The 21,209-nt window shown below is 38.3% G+C and overlaps 1 protein-coding gene across 6 annotated transcripts in view; it reads right to left on the bottom strand.

Annotated features, from left to right (window-relative positions):
- Positions 1 to 21,209, bottom strand: part of DYNC1I1 (dynein cytoplasmic 1 intermediate chain 1) — a gene marked incomplete at both ends in the record, with an annotated part of 291,578 nt that overhangs the window by 55,396 nt on the left and 214,973 nt on the right. For all 6 annotated transcript variants that reach the window (XM_080701433.1, XM_080701434.1, XM_080701429.1 and 3 more), the window contains 4 exons: positions 4,480 to 4,624; positions 8,081 to 8,214; positions 10,650 to 10,763; positions 16,231 to 16,377. In XM_080701433.1, coding sequence (XP_080557559.1) covers positions 4,480 to 4,624; positions 8,081 to 8,214; positions 10,650 to 10,763; positions 16,231 to 16,377 — 540 coding nt within the window. The remainder of the gene's footprint in view (positions 1 to 4,479; positions 4,625 to 8,080; positions 8,215 to 10,649; positions 10,764 to 16,230; positions 16,378 to 21,209) is intronic.

Here is a 21,209-nt window from a genome sequence, read left to right as displayed (position 1 = left end):
GAGATCTGGAAGATTGATAAGATTCAGATTTGATTTTGTGGGCAAGCCTACTTTAAAGGTGATACTGTCCACTTCCATAATTATGAAGGTTATTTCTATTTTTTTACAGTATTATTAGTCATGATCATTGCCTAGATCAGTAGGAGTTGCAAAACAGTGAAACTCAAATACTATTATTTCTTATTCTTATATTACCTGGGTTAATTCTATAGAGAATTTTTATGATTCTATATTACCATAAATATAGAATTTATAAATATATTATTCATTTTATTTCATTTATGATTCATATTTATGATATATTATCTTAAATATAAAATTTATGATATATTATAACATATAGTATTTATGACATATATGTATATATCAGTGTGTTATACTTAGGATTGGATCCAGGGTGACTCTTCCTCTCAGCTATCTCCCAAGCCTTTTTATGTTTTGTTTTTGAAACAGGGTCTCACTGGGTTGCTGAGAGTGTCACCAAATTGCTGAGGCTGTTCTTGAATCTATGATTTTTCTGTCTAAGCCTCCTGTATACTGGGAATACAGGCATGTTCCATTAACACCTCTTTTCTCATCAACTATTTAGTAACCCTAAAGTAACGTACAAATCCTATCGGAAAAACAGAATGTTTGATTCCTTCCTTTTCTTATTTCAAAATAATGAGTTAGTTTGCCTAGTATTTTTCCAAATGTAATCAATGAGATTTTGTTTGTGTTATATTATTATTTTTTTTGCAGAACTGAGGATAGAACCAAAGGCCTCCTAGGCAAGTGATCTATAACTAGGCCACATCCCTTGTCCCAAGTGAGTGTTTATGTTGTAGTTATTTTGTTCAGTACCATTATGAACTCATAAACCTGTAACTTACTCTTACTGATATTTTAGCCAGCAGAATCTTACTCAACTTGGCTTCCAAGGTCTTTGACAAGAACATTGTAATGTTTGGTAGCTTTCTGTTATAACACAAATTATACTGCATACAGATTCTACACATTTTCTGCTCTGTTCTTAGAATCAGAAATTTCTCCTGGGATTCTGAATTCCTTTATTGAGACTTGTATTTAGGAGCACACTCTAGCTCTGGAATGTCATTGCTGTTGGATTGGTTATTATTTCTTGACCTTGAGGCAGGTAGAATGGTAAGTGGTAGTTTTTTGAATTTAAAAATAATATACACCCTGACTTCTTACTTATGCTTCCAACTCAAGTTCAGTATTACTACAAAATTGTTACCTAATTTCATGAAATTGTATCTCCTTTCCTCCAAGGTCTCAATGTCACCAACATAGTTGTTTAATTTATCTCTCAATACAAACACAACAGTCAGAATAACAGTGACAATATGAGCACAAGCAAAATAAGTACTAGAAATAGTTTGAGGTTGCTTCTGTGTTTTTTATCCTTGAAATATATTTTCTCAGGGACATATGCCCAGAGTACAGTGTTTTAAAATCACTTCAAATAATTTCCTATTGAAAGATTTTTGCCACTAATTTTAACCATGCTAAAAATGACTCATTTCATTTTACTTTAAAACTTTGTTAGGAACTAATTTTAAATTTATTTTATTTTGTTTTATAACTTCATAAATATTTATATGATTCCAAAATCATATGTGTAAACACTGCATATGCAAAGAAGTTATTACTTTGTTTCTTTCAACCTGGACTCCCTATTAAGTAGTCTGTATGAGTGGTTTATCCTTTCAATTTATAAAAAAATATAAATCCAATTTTAAACATGACAAAATACTATTTTCATTCCTCTCCATCTAGCTTTTCTAAAATTTAAATATATATATATTTAATATATATATATATATATTAAATATATATATATATTATATATATATATATTATATATATATATATATAATCTCCCAGAGGTCATTTCATAAGAGTATAAAGATATTCTCATTTTTTCCCCTACTTTGATTAACATAGTACCTTATTGATGGAGATTTTTTGGTTGTTCCTAGCCTTTTGCTCTTCAATTAATCTTTCAATGAATATCCTTCTGAACATATTCTTTTCTTATTTTTGGCTGGTATACCTTGGGCATAGATTCCCAGAAGTGGGACTTGCTCTGTTCAGGTATGTCATATTTTTAGATAGTGCCTAATTCCCTTCCATAGTATTGTGTAATTTTCAATGCCATTGCATTTCCAGTGAAAACATATGAAAATTGCTGATTTCTTTCAGCCTCAGCACAAAGTGTGTTGTGAAACTGCTAGACTTTTGTCAATCTGATAGCTAAAAATAGATTTCTTGCTGGGCGTGGTGGTATATGCTTGTAATCCCAGTACCTGGGAGGCTGAGACAGGAAGACTGCAGGTTCATGGCCAGCTTCAGCTACTTAGTGAAGCTCTCTGCAACTTAGTGAGACCCTATTTCAAAATATGAAGAATAAAAATTAGGAGTGAGTTGTAACTCAGAGGTAGAATGCCCTTGGGTTCAATCCCCAGTACCACAAACAAACACAAAAACAAATATAGATTTCTCAGCCAGGTGTGGTGGTGCATGCTTATAATCCCAGTATTTAGGAGGCAGAGACAGGAGGATTGTGGTTCGAGGACAGTCTCAGCTACTTAGTTAGGGCTTTTGCAACTCAGTGAGACCTTGTTTCAAAATAAAGAATAAAAATAAGGCTGGGGGTATAGCTCAGAGGTAGAATGCCCCTGGGTTCCATCCCCAGTACACCCCCCCAAATAGATTTCTTAGCTTGGTTTTCATTTGAATTTCTCTTATAAATGAAATTGTATATCCTTTCATATAGTCAAAAGCCAATTTTGATAAAGGCAATAGTTTGAATAATGCTATATAATTATGAGTACCAATCTCAGTGACATGTATGGCAGAGGAGAGTGTAATGGGTTAGGTTGGAATGTCCCCCTAGCCCTCATGGAAACAAGGCAGCAATGCTGGAAGCAGCGTGTGGTTGCTAAGGAGAGACCCCTGGGAGTACGACCTTGGGGACTGTAAGGTCTCTCCTCTCCCTGCTCTCTCTTGGCTTCCGGCCTCCCTGATTTAAGAGCAGAGCCTTGCTCTTTTCCTCCCTCGGCTTCCCGCAGACATTCCCTTAGCTCTGACATAGAACTACGCCCAGTCGGACATAGACTAAATGTCAAGATCTCCAAAATCCTGTGAGCAAATACATCTTCCTTCCTCTAAGGTGTGCAGTCAGTCGTTGTGGATTATATCAGTGAGAATGTTGACTGAGACAGGGTGGGGAGTGGGGTGGGATCTGGAGTGAAACACATCAAGTGTTGTGTACATGTCTGTTCTGATAGGAACTCTATATCTCAGTATGATATATAATTATAACGCACTAATAAGTGTGTATATTTTTTTAAAAAGTCAATTTTGGCCTCATGACAGTATCTTCTTCATTAAGACTCATGAAGCCACACATAAAATTCTATTTTTTCTCTATTCCTTGAGTTACTTTTCAGTCCTTTCTGGTTCCATTTCTCCAGTTTATATTTCAAATATTCTTATTCCTCCATATTGAGACTTAGTGTTCACTTTGAAAATCCTGTCCTTTGTGATTATCATTGCTATTCTGTTACTAAGTGCCTACCAGCAGACAGAACTCTCCCTCTTCTGTACCATAAAGCAAACTGCCTATGGAAGATCTTGAACTGTGCCTCCCAGGCCACTGAAACTCAACATGTGCAAAGCTCTTTCCCAACACGTTCCTTCTGCTGTTATTGTCTAGTGAGTAGAAGGTACCACAAGTTGTCAGATGTCCTATCAGACACCTGGGTTTTCTCCTGGTGACTCTCTTAACTTCCTTCCATGAAATCAACACCAGTTTCCATGGCTTTTGTCTCTTAAATGATTCTTAAATGATTCTCAAATACATCTAATTTTTTTTTCCATTTCAAACTACTGGTTGAAGTAAGCCACTGCCATTTCTTCCTTAGGCCCTTGTACCTTTCTTTCAGTGATCCGTTTTTTTTTTTTTTCTCTCTCAAAAATGGTCAGAATTACCTCTATAATAGGGCCATTTATAAGCTTAAGAAACTCCAAAGGCTCAAAAACAAACAAACAAAATGAGCAAACAGTAAGACAAACAACCCAAATCCCAAATCATGTATATCCATAGATGCACATGTGAGAAAAGCAAATGCTACGAGGCTCCAGCAAATTAATATCAAACTGTTGTATGTGGGAGTTTAGTCTTTGTGGAGGACTTCAGCTTTATCGTTATTTGAATCATTTGAAAATTTATTTTTACAATTGGGTTATTTCCAATATCACTTCTGCATTTAAAAATAAGTTAAATGGAATGGGAAAATAAATCTTAGCTGGTTCTGAGGCAGATGAATTTCCCCAGCAGGTGTATGAATCCTTAAAGCCATGTCAACTGGAAGAGGCTTTAGGTAACAATATTCCCTACAACTCTCCCAGGAAACCAAAAATCATCCTCTCCCTCTGTACATTACCTGAGGATTTTAAAGAATGTATTCTCACCTTTGTGGTCCACAGTTTGACAGTCCAGTCAAAGGATGATGTGACAAACAGGTGAGAGAAATCGATTGGGCCCACAGCCATGTGGCAGTTAATTCCTGTCACTGGGCCTTGGTGGCCCTCGAAGACCTCACCAATGCCAGCTTTGCTGCATAAAGAGCACATGTGAGCAGAATCTCAGTGACCTTCACAAAGCGGCAAACAACAAAAACTCATCTTTGCGCAATTAATTTTGCATGATTTAGAACAACAGCCACAGACTACCATAAGTGAAACCATTTGCACTGTTACTGAAGAGAAAGAAACGATCAGCATGTGACACTATTTTGGTGATTAAAAGCCAGTATGAGGCAATATATTTTTAATTAGCAGAATTTAGTAACAAATTTTATCATTTAAATTTTTCAGGAGTTTCTCAAATCCTATCGTTGTTACAACAATTTTGATGAAAACAAATACACTTAGATCCCAGAAGCATTCACATTTATGAGACTATTTTTTTCCTTGGTACAGTAGTTTGCTCCTGTTTCATTTGTGCTTCTTTTTGGGAGTCTTTTGGCTATAAAACTTCATTCATCCTTGCAGGAATAATCATTTATTCTTTCAAGGAAATTTCTTAAAATAAATTGACATACCTAAATATGTAACTTTTAAAAAATCTTTGTAAAATAATACATATGTATTATACTACATATGTAACTAAAAAGAATTTGGAGAAAATGCTATTTTTGCTTCATTAAAAACATTAAAAAATGCGTTACGTAAATTCCATAAAGGAAGGTATCTTATCTTCCTTGTTGCCAGTGTTTAGTAAACAGTAAGTGATCAATACATATTTTGTTAAATGAAATAAAAAAGTAAAAGAGATAAACATGTCCCCTTTAAAAAAAAACACAAAAGCACATTTGAGAAATAGCAATACACATTTTAAAAGTTACCCTCAGACATATTTTGTTTATTTAATCAAGCTGGGATTATTTCCAGCCCTCTATTATCACATAATAAGTCTGCATGTGCTCATACACAATTAGGAAAATCTAAGGAAAAATACCAAAAATAATATATTTGAAAATCCATATACATGAGATTAAAAAGATGACAACTATGTAGGAATTGCGAAACCTCAATATTATGTCACTGAGAGTAAAAATGAATTCAGTTATTAAAATGTTTGGGCCCTTGAAGCTCCAATAAATGTCAGTGTGCTGAACAAAATTTGGAATCATGAGCAAAGTGCTACAGTCTGTGTTCCATGTACCAGGCACTCGAAAATTTTGCCCAGTGAAACTGCTAACAGCAGTCCCAGCACACTGATCACTTAAATTTATTCTAATGAACACAAGGAACCGATCTTTGTAGTGACTCCTGGTGAGACTCCGCTTGCCCTTAACAGCATCCTGAAAGGGTTTATAGGGTGCAAAATGAGGACCTTGTTTAGTTTATGGAAGTGGATTTGCACCTTCTCTATGTGAGGTGAAAAATAGAAGTCCCCCACCTCTCTCTTATAGTCCTGTATGACCCATTTAAAATGACTACAAAGTCAATGCCAGCTACATTACACTTTACTAAGATCTGTATTTTATATTTCAGATGGATGGACTGATAAAGAAAGCATAATCAAGCTTGCTGCAAAGAGATCTGTGGGGTGTGCCATAAGGGCCCCTTCTTTTGAACCACAGTGCATATTTTGCTTGTGTTTGAAGAGGGTATCAGCCCTAGAATAAAAACAGACGTTGAGCGAAAGGTTATTCACATTAGAGAAACTAAAAAGCCACCTGAAAAATAGCAAAGGGTCAAGGTAAAACCTGGATTAAGACAACTGAACCTTCTCCTAAGGACTCCCGTGGATATTCCCGTGGATGGAGCTGTGACCCCATGTGCAGCCCCCTGTACTCTCTGTGCCTTCTGCTTGTGGTGCCCATGTTTTTGCATTTGTCTTTTCTCCTTTCATCAGCTTCTTGAAGATGGATTTAAACCCAGTGGTTTCAATGACAACTCTGTGACTCTCAGCACCTAGCAAGGCACCCTGCTCACAGGAGGTGTGCAGCAAATGTCTGCGTGAGTTAATTCCTTTGTCAGGTCTTTTTACACTGTGATAAAAACTGTAATGTGTGATTTCAGCCAGCTTTTATGTAGTAGAAATGTTGGGCATGGAACTCTGAGCAGCTCATAGCTTCCTAAGTCATCTTTAAGTCATGTGGTCAGGGCAAATAGTACTAGTTTAAAAAGGAGCAGAAGTGCAGAAACATACCAGGTTGCATTGTTTGAATGGAAAAAAAAAATCATGTAGCTGAGCCATGGATGCTTGCCACTTCTACAAATTGCAAAAACTCCATCCATGAACTTGGAACAATTTGTGGTTCCTTATTAAATCTAAATAACCTGGGATGAGTGCAAGAAATGAAAAATCAATTGAACAAGAACTACGAAAATGAAAAGAGAAATTAAGCGCTGGTGTGAGCATAGCGATCCTTTCAAGAGATGTGAGGCCACCTGTTAAGTTTTGCATGTAATTTTACAATCTAGGCCAAATTACTGGAATCTACTTTATTCTAATAGCTCTGCTTCCAGGGCATCTGCCAATCTTTTAATCAAGGCAGGGTTCTTATTGCCTGGAAATTGCACAGTGGATTGTGTGTCTCATACATTTCCAGCCCCTCTGACTGAGAGGAAGGGTCTGAAGGCACTTCTTTATATTGTTTGGGTATTATCACTTGTTTATTCCTCATATTGATTTTTATCTCTTCACCTACTATGTGCCAGGCACTAGGCAGAGAATCAAAGATGAAATGGAAACAGTTTAGTAAAAGGAAAATGGCAGATGAATGAATAATTGAAATAAAATGTGATTAACGCTATTATAGAAGCATGTAGAAGAATATATGAAATAGCAAACATGACAGCCTACTTATTCCTACTTACTGTACTCTAATTTTCTTTTTAGCACTCAGCATCTTAAACTATATATTTATTTACTTACTAGTCTTCTACACTCAATGCGCAGCTAAATTCTGTGCCCGTTATGTACTTTACTGTATTCTGATGGTGCCTGGTGCAGTAGGTTCTCAGCAAATATTCTTCAAAAGGATGAATGCATAAAAGGTCTGAAAATTCTATAGGACATAAAGGTAGGAGTGGGTTTCTTTGCCCATGAAGTCAGAAAGGCTTCAATGTGGAATGAGCTCTGTGCTGCTCTTTAATGAAGAGGAATTAATCAGGCAAAGAAGAGAGAAATGGCAGTCCAAGCAGAAGAAGCCGGGGGCACAAACTGCCAGAGACATGGGGGATAGGTAGCATTGGATCCAGGGTTATTTTTATTATATTGAAGGTGAGTGCGATATGAGGTTGAGAAGGGGCAGGTAGTCTAAAAGAGTCTGCTAAGAAGCCTGGGTATTTTTTCCCAAAGCAGCAGGAACCACGGAAAACTTACAAATGGCTCAGGACCAGAGCAGAGGGGTGCTTTAAGAAAAGAAAAACTTTGAAGTTGTGCTATACATTTTTCCAGAAATATCTTTCTTATTGTGCAAAGTGATTAGAACCCAGAATGCGATAACAGACTCTGGGAAATGAAGAACATGTCATCAGTAAGAAAACAGAAAGTCACCTTCCATGACGACAAGCCGTGTAGACTGTACCCTCCTCACTGCCAACCACGAAGTTATTGACATCCCCCGTCGGAAAAGCCATTCCGGTAACTGCGACAGGCTTGGACTTATTGTACACCAGCTCCATGCTTTCCTACCAAAACACGGTGCGGTTACATTTCCATCTGTCAACTCCTCGCCATGCCAAAGATAGCACGGAAAAATCATTTGGCTAAATCGTCTGTTTGCTTTTCACACAGCGTTACAAAAGACCCCGGCTGTGCCAGAAACCACGCTTTACTGCCCCTGACATTCACGCCGCTGTGTATCTCTGGTTTCAGGGAGGCTGGATTTCATCAGCATGTGTTGTTGCTTCCTAAGTCAGGCAGAGATGACAGGTGAGAATTTCGAAACTAATGGTGCAGAAACTAAAGATAATACTGTAATGATTACACTTGTCAGCCCCAGGCTTTAATAAAACACACAATACCCATGTATTTACAAACATTTTCAAAATCAATTGTTCATGAGAATACACATGTATTAATATCAGATGTACTAAGCACATTTGTCAGAGCAGGACTGTGGGCCCTCCATGGACTGAAACTAGAAAATTGTCACTCAGGTCATAAAAACCAGATTTTGACAGGAACTAGGTTTCACAGAGGGTAGCTGGGGGTGCGTGGGCTCTAAGAATGTGTAGGATGGTGTTTAGATGTGTGTTTGAAATAGTAAATGAAAATCTTCATTTTACATAAAGTGAGTTATTTAAATTATAAGTTAGAGAGACTGAAAAGATATACTGCTAAGTTAAGTTTAATGACAGTGAAGAAGAATTAAGTTAATTACTAAGCAAAAGCAATGTCCCTGGGTGTTTCTGGCTATTTATATCAGGCTGTCTATTTTGCATATATGAAATAATTTTAAAAAATAATTCTGGGGTGTCATATCATGGTAGTTGCTCAGGAGTTTACTCTTTTTTGTGCAAACACACCTGATCATTTCGGCCAAGGAGTTTATAAATTAGAAAAGGCTGGGCTGCCGAGGCCATGTGGGCATGTTTCAGACTTGCTAATCCTGAGATCCACACAGAACAAGCACATCAGTATCTAGCTGAAGGAGAAGAAGCTGTGTCAATATGACACTGAAAAGAATCATCCAGCGGTCCTTCCCATCTCTCACGTTGGCAGAAGGTAGTGTCACATGGTTACCCACTTGGGAGAGAGACCAGGCCAACTGTGGGATGCCCCTGCTCCTCCCTGCTATCCATGAGACTCTCCCTCTGTGCAAAGACAGGAGCCTGTGGGCACACTAACACTAATAAAAGTGATCCTGGAGCCCCTGTTCTGCTGGTTTTAACCTAAACAAATACATGTTTAATCAGGGAAATGGGCAATTAAAAATTCCTAAACAGAGGGTTTGCTGTTATATCTGTCTGTTTATAATCTCCATGCTTTAAAAAGAAACAACACATTGCTATGAATTTTAAGACAAAACCATAAAATCCCCACACACGACTCCAGACTTGTATATTGTTAAAGATCAACAAACACAGATGAGCTTAAGTAGTAAGCAGCTGATTATCACTCTCTTTTTTTCTCCTCTAAAATTATATAAAGAACTTACTAGTCTTAGTATTCTCTCTGTCTGCATTTTTGGAGTCTTTCAGGAGTTTCTTTACAGTCCCTACATTTTCCTTATGTATTCTGAAATTTTAATATCTTCTAAAATTGAGTGAGAGACATTTTAGGGTGGTTATTTCAGGAAAAAAGAACAGGAATGTTAAAATTGAGAATTATCTCCTAACTGCATTTCATAATTTTCTAGAGTCTTTCTTACGTTTTTGTCAAAGACTGTAAAAATGAGCTCTTCTTGTCTTTGAGTTTGAGGACAGTGAGGTATTTTCTCTCACACTGTGCGCGTGTCTGTGTTCATGTGTGTGTGTTGATACGTGTGTTCTGAGCGGGGCACTCCGACCCTGATCTCCAGCATTCTCTCCCACTCCTGCTCCTTTGTTTGGTTACCATTACTGCAATCAGCAGTGCTTTGGAAATGCTGGAACTTTTTAATTTTCAACTTCTCATTTGTTGAGCAAGGCAGGGACCACACTAAAAAACATTCCAGAGGAGAAAAGCAGATGGTTTAACAAATTCTTCATCTATGCAGGCAGTCGTGTAGGGTCCAGATGCAAGCAAGGGCTTGGCGTTCTGTTGTATGGAGATACCTGTCCTTCAAGGCAAGTACCAAGAGGGGATAGCGCCACGGAGCTCCAGCCTCATTTGTATTCATTTCATGGTGCTGTGGGATAAGTACAACTCATCCCACAGGCAACTTCCATAATGGCTATGCTTTAAAATGGATTATTTCATTTTCACTTGAAACTGACCTAAGGATTAACATATTACAATAATTACATGATTTGTGGTAAAGGAAATGGGTTCTGGCTTCAGGAGGAGTCTGCTAAAACCAGGCCCCACTCTTTCAAGTGTATCCATTGCTTTCGGCTCCTAAAGGATGTGAGGGTTTGGCTATTAAGTGAGTATGTCTTTTAACAAGGATGCTCTTATGTGCCAGGGGAAACAAACCCACCTGTGGAGTAGAAAGCATGTCCAGGCTCCAGGAGCACATTTTCCCATCGGTGGAGACAGTGATGAGGTTATGAGCATTCTGGGTCCCAACGACATTTACACAGTACACAGGATGCTGTGGAAAGACAAACATAGTGGATAGGGTGCAGATCCCAGGAGACACAATCTCCCCGAGGCTCAAACACATCACTCTAATGTGATGGTTTTGAGTGACATAAACCTACAAGAATATAAATCCCTGGGGCATTTGCCACTTTTGACTTCAACCTGATTTCTTTCTAAAAGCTCTGGCCACACAACACATAATAGTGGAAATACTTCCTAAGCCTCACCTTGTTCAGTCGGATGCAATGCAACAGAAGGGAAAAAAGCAAGGGCAAACGAGGCTGGATGGGTAAATAACCCAAGCCAGTGAACTGGGGGTACTTGAATAAGTCCCCACCACACAGGTTAGCTTCTCGGCTCAACTTGAGTGCTGTAAAAGGCAGTCTTCGAAAGGGTAGAACTTTTGGAAAGAACATGTGTTACTAAATCTGGAGTTTAATGAGTTGTAGTCACAGTGCCAAACATTTGCTAACATTCTTTTTAGAAAGTGGTTAATATTCATCAGCCTTTTTAATTTGAGGGAGAGATATTGGTGGTGAAAAAATTATTGGCATAATGTACCTAGTGAGATAAAATTAGGCTCTTTCATGTGACTGCGGAATCTAGAATAATGGTAGATTTATTTTTTAAAATATCATTCAGAAGGATATGAAGGCTTAGATTTGGCCAGGATCTTGAGAAATTTTTATAAATCCCAGGAACTATAAGCAAGATGCTCTAGCCTTCTGCCATAGCTCTAGTAGTTTATCCCTTTCTGCAGAATTCGACATGATAGACTTAAAAACATGTACAGCTGCACATTAGACACAAAGTGGAAGGTTAGCATAAGCAGAACCTAGCAGTAATTTGGGTTAGATTTCAGGCAGCTTAGCCACGACTGGCCAAACCACAACTGATGCTTCTCTGTGCAAATAGCTGACAGTCTAAGTCTTACTCTTGAAGAGTTACTGTCCATAATATCTAGCCACAACTACAATGAAACAATCCTTAATATTGGAAAGTTGATATTATATAAAGGATGGTTCCCAGACTATTATTATCATATAAACTCCTGGTCAGAAGAAGCCCTAACAATCATTTAGTGAAGTTATGCATCTGCCTCCTCCAAAAATGTAGTCCAAACCCGCTTAAACACCTTGCTTAGAGAGTGGCCAGTTTCAGTGCTAATTCCTGGGGAGTTTTTTTTTTTTTTTTAAACTAATGGGGATAAAGAAAGTTCATGGAGACAGCTGCAGGGTGGAGTCCTCTTGGATCATGTAGATCAAGTCAAAACTATGCAGCTCTTTGAATATTTATGGGTTGTTGTTTTATATCTCCCACCCACACCTCTAAGTCTTGCCTTAGATTAAGCCTTCAGGTTTTCCTTGGTACCTGGTTTTCTTTTGTCTTTTCTTTCTTTCTTTCTTTCTTTCTTTCTTTCTTTCTTTCTTTCTTTCTTTCTTTCTTTCTTTCTTTCTTTCTCTTTCTTCTTTCTTTCTTTCTTTCTTTCTTTCTTTCTTTCTTTCTTTCTTTTCTTTCTTTCTGCAGTATGAGATGGAACCCAGGGGCATTCTTCCTCTGAGATATACCCCAGCTCTATTTTTAATTCTTTATTTTGAAACAAGGTCTCACTGAGTTGCAAAGGGCCTTACTAAGTAGCTGAGGCTGTTTGTGAATCGTGATCCTTCTTTCTCAGCCTCCCAAATGCTGGGATTACAAGTGTATGCCATCATGCCCAGCTTGGTACCTGGTTTTCAAAACCTTCCCCATCCTGGTCAATCTCTTTTGAATATACTTTTATCGAATTCTTCTAACGGTGGAGTTCTGAGAACAACACAGAATTGCCCACCTATATTCTGACTAAAGAATATGTAAATCTGGGTCGCACTGGATTGCCACTTCTCATGACTTAAAATCTGCCTTCTCCTAAAAATATGGCTGTATTAATGCACCCTAAGATTACATCTGCATTTTGATAATTGTATCATCTCTTTCACCCATGCTGACAGACATTTCACTAGGTCTGTGTGTGTGTGGGGGGGGGGGATACTGGGGATTGAATTCAGGGGCATTATACCTCTGAGCTACATCCCCAGCCCTTTTTATTTTAATGTTTTTGTTTGGAAATATGGTCTGGCCAAATTATTGAGGCTGGTATTAAATCTGCAGTTCTTTTGTCTCAGTCTTCCAAGTACTGGGAAGACAGTTGTGTGCCACCATGCCGGGCTTCCTTTGTCTTTTTTTCATGCCATGCTTCTACAGACACTTCTATGTGAACCAGCCTAAATGGATCTGCAACATGATAAGCACATCAGACGTCTGAGCCTGAATGTTACCCTGACTGGGTCTCCAAACATCAAGAGGACTGATTGTTGTGGAGTATAGACAGTGCTCTTTCCCAAGTCTCTGGTGTTATGGAGTTGGGAAGAGTGTGCAGGCAGACTCAAGTCACCAGACACACAGCAATGCTCTGTGTAGAAAGCAAATGGAAAATGGATTTAACAGATCCTCACCTAAAAAACTGAAGAATGATATATGAATGAGTATTCAAAAAGCTACAGTATTTTGACTTGATTTGGATAATCCCACAAGGCACCAAATTGAACTTTCTTTTATTCCCATGAGTGGAAAGCACGATCTTGACATTGTTATGAACCTAAGATCCACCTAGTTTGCTTTTTGTTTTTTCCTAGCAAAAGTCCAATGGGGCTTCTCTGTTAACCGTGGCTCATCAACACAAATTGCCAAAATTCTAACAAAGAATCTTAAGTCCTCCTTAAATCTTAAATCTTTCTATCTCAATAGGAAGAAGACATTAGGAAGAAAACGAGGCAAGTCTAGAAGAATGGTAGAGCCAAGTGCCCAGAGAAGGAGTGCATATGGCATGGCAGATCCTGGAGCTTTAATAAGTACTACTGGCTTATGCTTCCAACAGTGATAAAACCTGGTGAGAGAAAGAGAGAGAGAGAGAGAGAGAGAGAGAGAGAGAGAGAGAGAGAGAGAGAGAGAGAGAGAGGAAGAAGAAGAAGAAGAAGAAGAAGAAGAAGAAGAAGAAGAAAAGAGAAGAGAAGGAGTAGGAGAGAGAGGGAGAGAGAGAAAGAGAGAGAGAAAGAGAAAGAGAGAAGAGAGAGAGAAAGAGGAGAGAGAGAGAGAAAGAGGAGAGAGAGAGAAAGAGGGGAGAGAGAGAGAAGAAGAAGAAGAAGAAGAGGAGAGAGGGAGAGAGAGAAAGAGAGAGAGAAAGAGAAAGAGAGAAGAGAGAGAGAAAGAGGAGAGAGAGAGAAAGAGGAGAGAGAGAAGAGAAGGAGTAGGAGAGAGAGGGAGAGAGAGAAAGAGAGAAAGAGAAAAAGAAGAGAGAAAGAGGAGAGAGAGAGAGAGAGAGAGAGAGAGAGAGAGAGAGAGAGAGAGAGAGAGATATTGTGGAAATTAGAGAGACCAGTAGAATAGTAGAAGGGGATGGAGGGAGAGAAGAGGGGAGGTACAGGGAATGAAACAAACCAAATAACATTACATGCATGCACCACTATGAATCTTACTACAATGTACAATTACAATGCACTAGTAAAAAAAAAAAACTTGCCTAAAAGAAAAAAGAGAAGTATAAAACAAACCCAAACATGAGCAGACATGAGGGCATGCCTACTCAAGCACACACACAGGCACACACATGTACACACACACACACACACACACACACACACACACACACCTCTCCTTAATGGAAAGAAAAAAAACACAGCTCATTTTTTCACTATAGATGCCAGATTGTTTTTATTTATTTTAGAAATAAACTTACTGTGTGGCAGAAGGATTTTGTTTTAATTATGATTTCCTGTTGTCCCCAAAGCATATGTGTGGTGGGTGTGAAAGGAAATTAGTGAGTAATCTGTGGTGGGCCTCTTTTTCCTTTTTGATCCTGGTACCAATCAGTCAGGCAGTAATGGAAGTTGAAAGACAAACACAAAATTAAGCTGTGCCCTTTCAGCCATGCAGCAGACAAAACACAGCAGAAGAGAAAATAAATTTGTTTTGGTTTTATTGTTTACCAGAGATGATGCCACTCAGTTTGATAACAATCATATTTTACTTGTGTTGATCACAGTGTAAGTTACTTTAAAAGGAAACAAAGAACTCCTGGATTTGGATTTTCTCCAAAAGCCATTGCAAAATGTTCCAACATTGGGTTTATAATTTTTAAAATTTCAGAAGGTATGTTTGCAAATCACTGGACATCCACTTAGAGCCAAGAAATGGTTTCATGCTACTTGAGAAAACACCTGTGTCAGGCCTGTCTTCTCCTGGGCCACAATTTTCTGTTATTAGTTTGGAGAAATGAGGTAGGCAGAGCAATTGCCCAAGATTCCCAAGAAGTAGTTTCACCTGCAAGTGTCTTTGGCCCCAATCAATCAAAATTAGGACAGACTTGGTATTTGTCATTTCCCATTGTCAAAGTTACAAGAGCGGAAGAATCTTCCTCCTCGTGGTCTTAGCTAAAGTGGCGAGCCGTCCTTTTTTAAGCCAGAATGGTTTTAAGGCCAGTAGATGAAACGAATGAAGCAACCACATTAAGGAAATTGAAAAGAACACAAGAGCTGTATCCTTGGGCATAATTTGGGCATTTCAGGGAAAGAACATCAGCTACCCTGAATGTCAAGGTAGCAAGGATTGATGGAGACATGTCTGTCTTCTCATTCCTCCTAACAATTGCTACACACACCTGTCATTCTCTTAAAGGAAATGACAGAGTGGTTGTCTCATGAACACTATACTGAACCTCTTCTACTAAATTATGGGTAATGGTTTTGATATGTTGACTTTTAACCCTGGGGATTATATTGTCACCGTAGAATTTGGAGACTTACACTACACATTCCAGGATTTAAAGTTATAGTACGCCCTGAAATCACAAATGAAAAAGGCCTGTTGGCAAATATCCCATATACCATCCCTACACATGAAGCACTTATTCTTCATGGTCTATTTGAAAATATGTGTCTCCACCTTCTAATACAAATGCAATGGGTTCATTTATAATTCCAGATACACTTCTTCCAACATTTCTAAGTCTTTTTTTTTTTTTTTTTGGCATAACCCTCTTCACTGGTGGCCTCTGGGACATCAAAGGAAATCTTTTCACCAGGCATGATGTGTTGGTGCACACTTATAATCCCAGTACTTGGAAGGCTGAGAGGAGGATTGCAAGTTTGATGCCTCAGTGTCGTCTGTCGTCTATCTGTCTGTCTGTCTGTTTCTCTCTCTCTCTCTCTCTCTCACACACACACACACACACACACACACACACACACACCTTACAGATGAAGAGATTTCTCTAAAGCCAATGCTTCCTTTGCCAGCTGCTTATTCAGCTTTAGTTTAGTCAGTCAGAACACAATCACTACAAATTAGCATTGTTGGCAACATCCATACTTTTGTGAATCAATAAAACTGTTCTGTCTTTTGGGGCTTCTGGCTGACAGGAATGTGAGAGAGAGTCCACTTACTGTGTGAGCCGCAGCTGACAAAGGCGTCCGCTGAACAGGTGTTCTTCGGTGACTGCGGTTGTCCCAGAGGACAATCTGGCCCGAGTAAGTCCCACCAACCACCAAATTGGGATGGAAACGGGCAAAGCAGACGGACATCACAGAGGACTGAGAAGGAAAAGAAGAAAGAAATGCACTGTGAAGTGGTGTAGGAGAAACCACTGTTCTTGTTTCTTCCCAAAGGAAAAACAGTCCATCCTGTAAACGCAATACATCCTGGAAAACAAAGCAGTTTAAAGCTGGGTTTGTAGTCAGGTTTGGTGGTACAGGCTGTTAATCCCAGTATTTGGGAGAGGGATCGCAGGTTCAAGGACAGCCTAAGCAATTTAGTTAGGCACTCAGCATCTTAGTGAGACCCTGTTTCAAAATAGGGCTGGGGATGTATCTTAGCGGTACTCTTTGAGTTTGGTTCCCAGTACCACACAAATAAATAAATAAATAAGCAAACAAAAAAATAAATCTGCGGTTGTGAAATGCATAGTTAGTAGGGAATTTTGTCCCTCAATGCAGGACTTTATCTTGAGAATTTGGCCAATGGTTTGTCCCTGGAAATCTGAAAGTTGAAGTCTTGGCCATGTCATCAAATAAGCATAAAACCTATCTTAAGTACATCATTGTTTTGTGGTCTGTAAAGCTTGATTCAAGGACATTTTTCCTTTCTCAAAAAAAAAAAAACAAAAAACAAAAAACTGCAACAGAACTAATACTCTCTACTGAAGGCTTTACAAAGCAATTCTATACTGCAAGATCATGGCCACGTCAAGCAAAACTATGCCCACTGGTCATAAAGACAGCATAATTCTAGCTGTGGGAATTTCAGATGGATTTAAAAAATGTTTTAGGCTTAATGTAGACTTCTAGGAAGTATACTGACCTCAGACTGATCAAAATGGCTCCTCCCCAAATCCCCTTGCCTCCCCTGGGCATTCAACTGACCTTCTTCCTGCCCACTTCAGACAATTCTCAATGTTATCCTTTGCCTATTTTAACAAACAGCTAGAAATGGATTTCAGTCCAGCATCACCAGCGTGGTTTTGCAAATTCCACAAAAGACTACTGGGCACTACATTTTGTATGAAATTACTTAGTGGATGCCCTGAAAATCAGACAAGTTACCATTTTACAGCTCCGGAGTCCTTTTGAATGCTGCAAGCACTTTCCATATTTGCATTGTAAGTTTAAGTACTTGTTTTTTTTTTTTTTTAACAAACACATTTCATTACTTCAGTTAAATTCAGTGAATGGCCATTGATAACTTACTGTGTGTAAGAAGGCTATCAAACCCCAAACAGTGGGAATGAAAGGGTAACTTTTGTCCTAAAGAAACTCATGCTCTAGTCAAGGAAATGAAGATGACATGCATTCAGAGAAACAGAGTTGCTGCTGGTCAACATAGTGCTTTTGTATGAGACAGAAAAAGCTGTCCATTGGCAGAGACACAGTCACTTGGGAAGACATGTGCCTGGGCAAGTAGAGAGGAAGGTGGATTTTAGTCCCCAAGTATTCCTTGGGCTTCAAATCCTTGTGCAGGGCACAATGTGTACATACAAGAGACAGCCTTGAACGTAAGTGAATATATGGTCTAACTAAATCATAGGAGTGTGTGTGGCGGGTATTTTAGTTAGAGAAAAGGAGAGAATGGTAGGAACATTAGGATGGCTGGAAAGACGCATGGGTGGGATGTATTGCAACTTGAGGTCTATGTGGATTATTTGGCATGTGGCAAGAAGAAACAGGCACGCCTGAGAAATAAGAAAGGTCTGGAAGCAGCAAGACAGATTGGTGAATAGTTCACAGTCTGGTTCAGCCTGGTGGAGGCAGTTAGGAAGCATGGGTGAGGAGGTATGCCAGGCTAAACAAGAGAGAACCTTGAATGGCAAGATTTGGGTGTTTTGTTTTTTTCCCCCTGGGAAATGGTGAGAAGTCACAGTTTTCTGAGAAAACAAGTATGGAGATCAAAGGGTGTGACTGACAAATTAGCAAAGTAGTGAGTGAAAAAAAATGGTAACTTCTTTCTGACTAGTCATCAAAATGTCCACTTTTTCAAATTAAAACAAAACAAAAACCAGATCTACTATCAGCATAAGGCTTCCTAGTCAGAAATAGTCTCAATACTCTGAGGTAGAATAAAGAATGTAGGCTATTTTTCAATGTCATGTTTTCCTAGTTTGAATGATTTTCAGTTCCAATTCCTTGAACATGATGGGATGGAGAACATGCCCATGCCCCAATCTGGTTCTCATAAAGATCAAGAATAACTCTCAATAATGACACTGAATTAAAGAAAAAGAAAATAATGCTGGTCAGCTTCTTGTTTTACACATCCCACAGAAATGATTCTTAGTTTTCAATTGATGAAATTCTTATGTTGCTTGAGCTATGTTGGATTTTTATTTAAGATTTAGAAAGACTTAAAATTATCCAGGTGGTATCAACAATTGAATTTACTGAAGCTCAAATCAATATGGATAAAAGAATGTCATTCAATTGGAAAAGTCCAGAATTCAACCACTTGATTGCTTCCGTGTCTCAGTTAAATCTCAGCAAACACTCCTCCAAATTGTGCACATTTCGATGAGAGATTGGAGCAAAACAAATAGTGAAGGTGTTTCTATGAAACTTAAACACAAGAGTTGGCAGTCAAAATCTAACCCCAGAGTGAGAACTCTAATACCTACTTACTAATTAACTTATTTTTTCCATTTTTTATTTATCAAACACTTACCACTAAGAACTACTAAACCATCAAAAAAAAATTCAAATGTCACACCCCTCCCCCCCCAGTTTGGAATTCAGAATTCTCTTTAAATTTGAAAAATAGTCAAATTAATGCTGAGAAAAAGTAATCACACCTTGAGGTACTTTCAGAGTTTTGCTCTGAAATTTACTTTGTTTTGCTGAAAACCAATATTTGTACTATCTCCATGAAGATAAAGAGTAGACATACTTATTTTCACTTTATATTTAGAAGATGAAGTATAGTTATGCTCATCAATTTCACTTATATTTTAAACTCAACCTATTTTGATATATGTGCAATATGTTATAAATATACCTAAATACAGGTTATAGAATAGTTTAGATTATGTATGTCATATACATATGAAATCAGGCACAGCCCTCCAGGATATGCCATGTTTGACACTATCATTCATATGAAAACACCAAGACAGTGTGATCTTAGTGACTTAGGAGTAACGTTCAAAAGTCTTGAAATGTTTTTAAGTACCCTCATGTTTGATGTAATGATAGCAAATACTTAGATTGACTTAATTTTTAATTTTTCATCCAAATTCGGAGGCTCCTTTAGACTCATGAGAACAGTGCTCCAAATACAGTGCTGACAGTGGGAGCCCCTCCTTCAACCTGGGAAGTCTGCAGCTGCTCTTCTCAGAGTCTAGGCTTGGTACCCCACCCAGCACCCCCAGATCTCCTGCTGCTCACAGAGCTACTGATCTAGTCATTGCTACTGACTGATTGTCATTGTCATGGAATTTTCTATCAAATAAGCACAAATGTTGACATCATCCTATCAGTTACATCTACCTGGTAAAAAGTAAAAGGCATTTCCAAAAAAATTGGTTGACACATGTAAAAAATGTGGATTTTCTTTTGTCCTTGTTTTTTTTTTTTTTTTTTTTTGGTGGCTCTACCTCCGTGCTATACCACCAGAACCTTTTTGTTATTTATTTATTTATTTATTTATTTATTTATTTAGTGGTACTGGGGATGGAACCCAGGGGCCTTCTACCTCCGGGCTACACTCCCAGACCTATTTTATATTTTTTATTTGGAAACAGGGTCTCTTAAGCCAGTGGAGTCTGGCTTAGAACCTGCATGATCCTCCTATCTCAGCCTCCCAAGCGCGGGGATTACAAGCGCTCACCACCACACCTGGCTATATTATTTATTTTGATATCAGATCTTGCTAAGTGGCTGAGAGACTTACTAAGTTGCTGAGGCTGGCCTGGAACCTGTGATCCTCCTATCTCAGCCTTCTAAGTAATGGGACTACAGGTGTGCACCACCAATTTAAAATGTTGTACTCTTTTTTTTTTTTTTTTTTGGTGGTACTAGGGTTCCTGGAAACCCTTCTACCTCTGGGCTACACTCCAAGACCTATTTTTTATACTTTTATTTATTCGGAAACAGGGTCTCTTAAGCCAGTGGAGGCTGGCTTCGAACCTGCGTGATCCTCCTGTCTCCACCTCCCAAGTGCGGGGATTACAAGCACGCACCATGCCTGGCTATGTTGTACTAATTTTTAACAATGCATTTCCTAAAGTCAAATTCTATGAAAATCATTAGTGACACTGTTATTTTAAAAAATTCACCACTTTTTCATGCATTAAAAAATTTATGTTAAATCAGTATTATAGTAAAGTGTTATCAAAATATGACTAATAAAATTTAGATAAACAAAATTAACTGAAAACAAGACATTTCTTTCCCTTATTGTTCAGGGCTCTATAAGAATGCACATGTGCCCAGATATATTTGGAGTTTAAAATTTTAACTATTATATGTTATTTTTAAAGTGTTAGAGGCATAGAATCATTTTGAAAAATTATGTATGGCCTTTCAAAAATTCTAATTAAGTAGTTTACACAAGTAGAAAACAAATATAAAGTTGGTGAGAACGTTAACCACTTCATCAAAGTAAGCGTTCCTGACACTCTGGCTCAGCTGTTTTCACAAAGCTAGTCATTCCACTGATGTGGCCATGTTGTTGGTCAAATCAGGGGCCCAGAAATAGGATAAGCCTATGTATTCAAAGCTTGATATAAAACTGGTAGGCTCTACTGATCACATTCCAATACAAGTACACAGAGACAGTGCTACGTGAGGACCCACCATGTCCAAGAGGCTAGGCACCACATTTTGGTGCTTTGCATGAGAACGCTTCCCCATATCAGACCAAGCAACATTTTGAGACTGTC

The sequence above is a fragment of the Muscardinus avellanarius genome, assembly GCF_963383645.1.
Source record: "Muscardinus avellanarius genome assembly, chromosome: 9".
Lineage (NCBI taxonomy): Eukaryota > Metazoa > Chordata > Mammalia > Rodentia > Gliridae > Muscardinus > Muscardinus avellanarius.
This window is presented reverse-complemented; position numbering and strand designations above follow the sequence as displayed.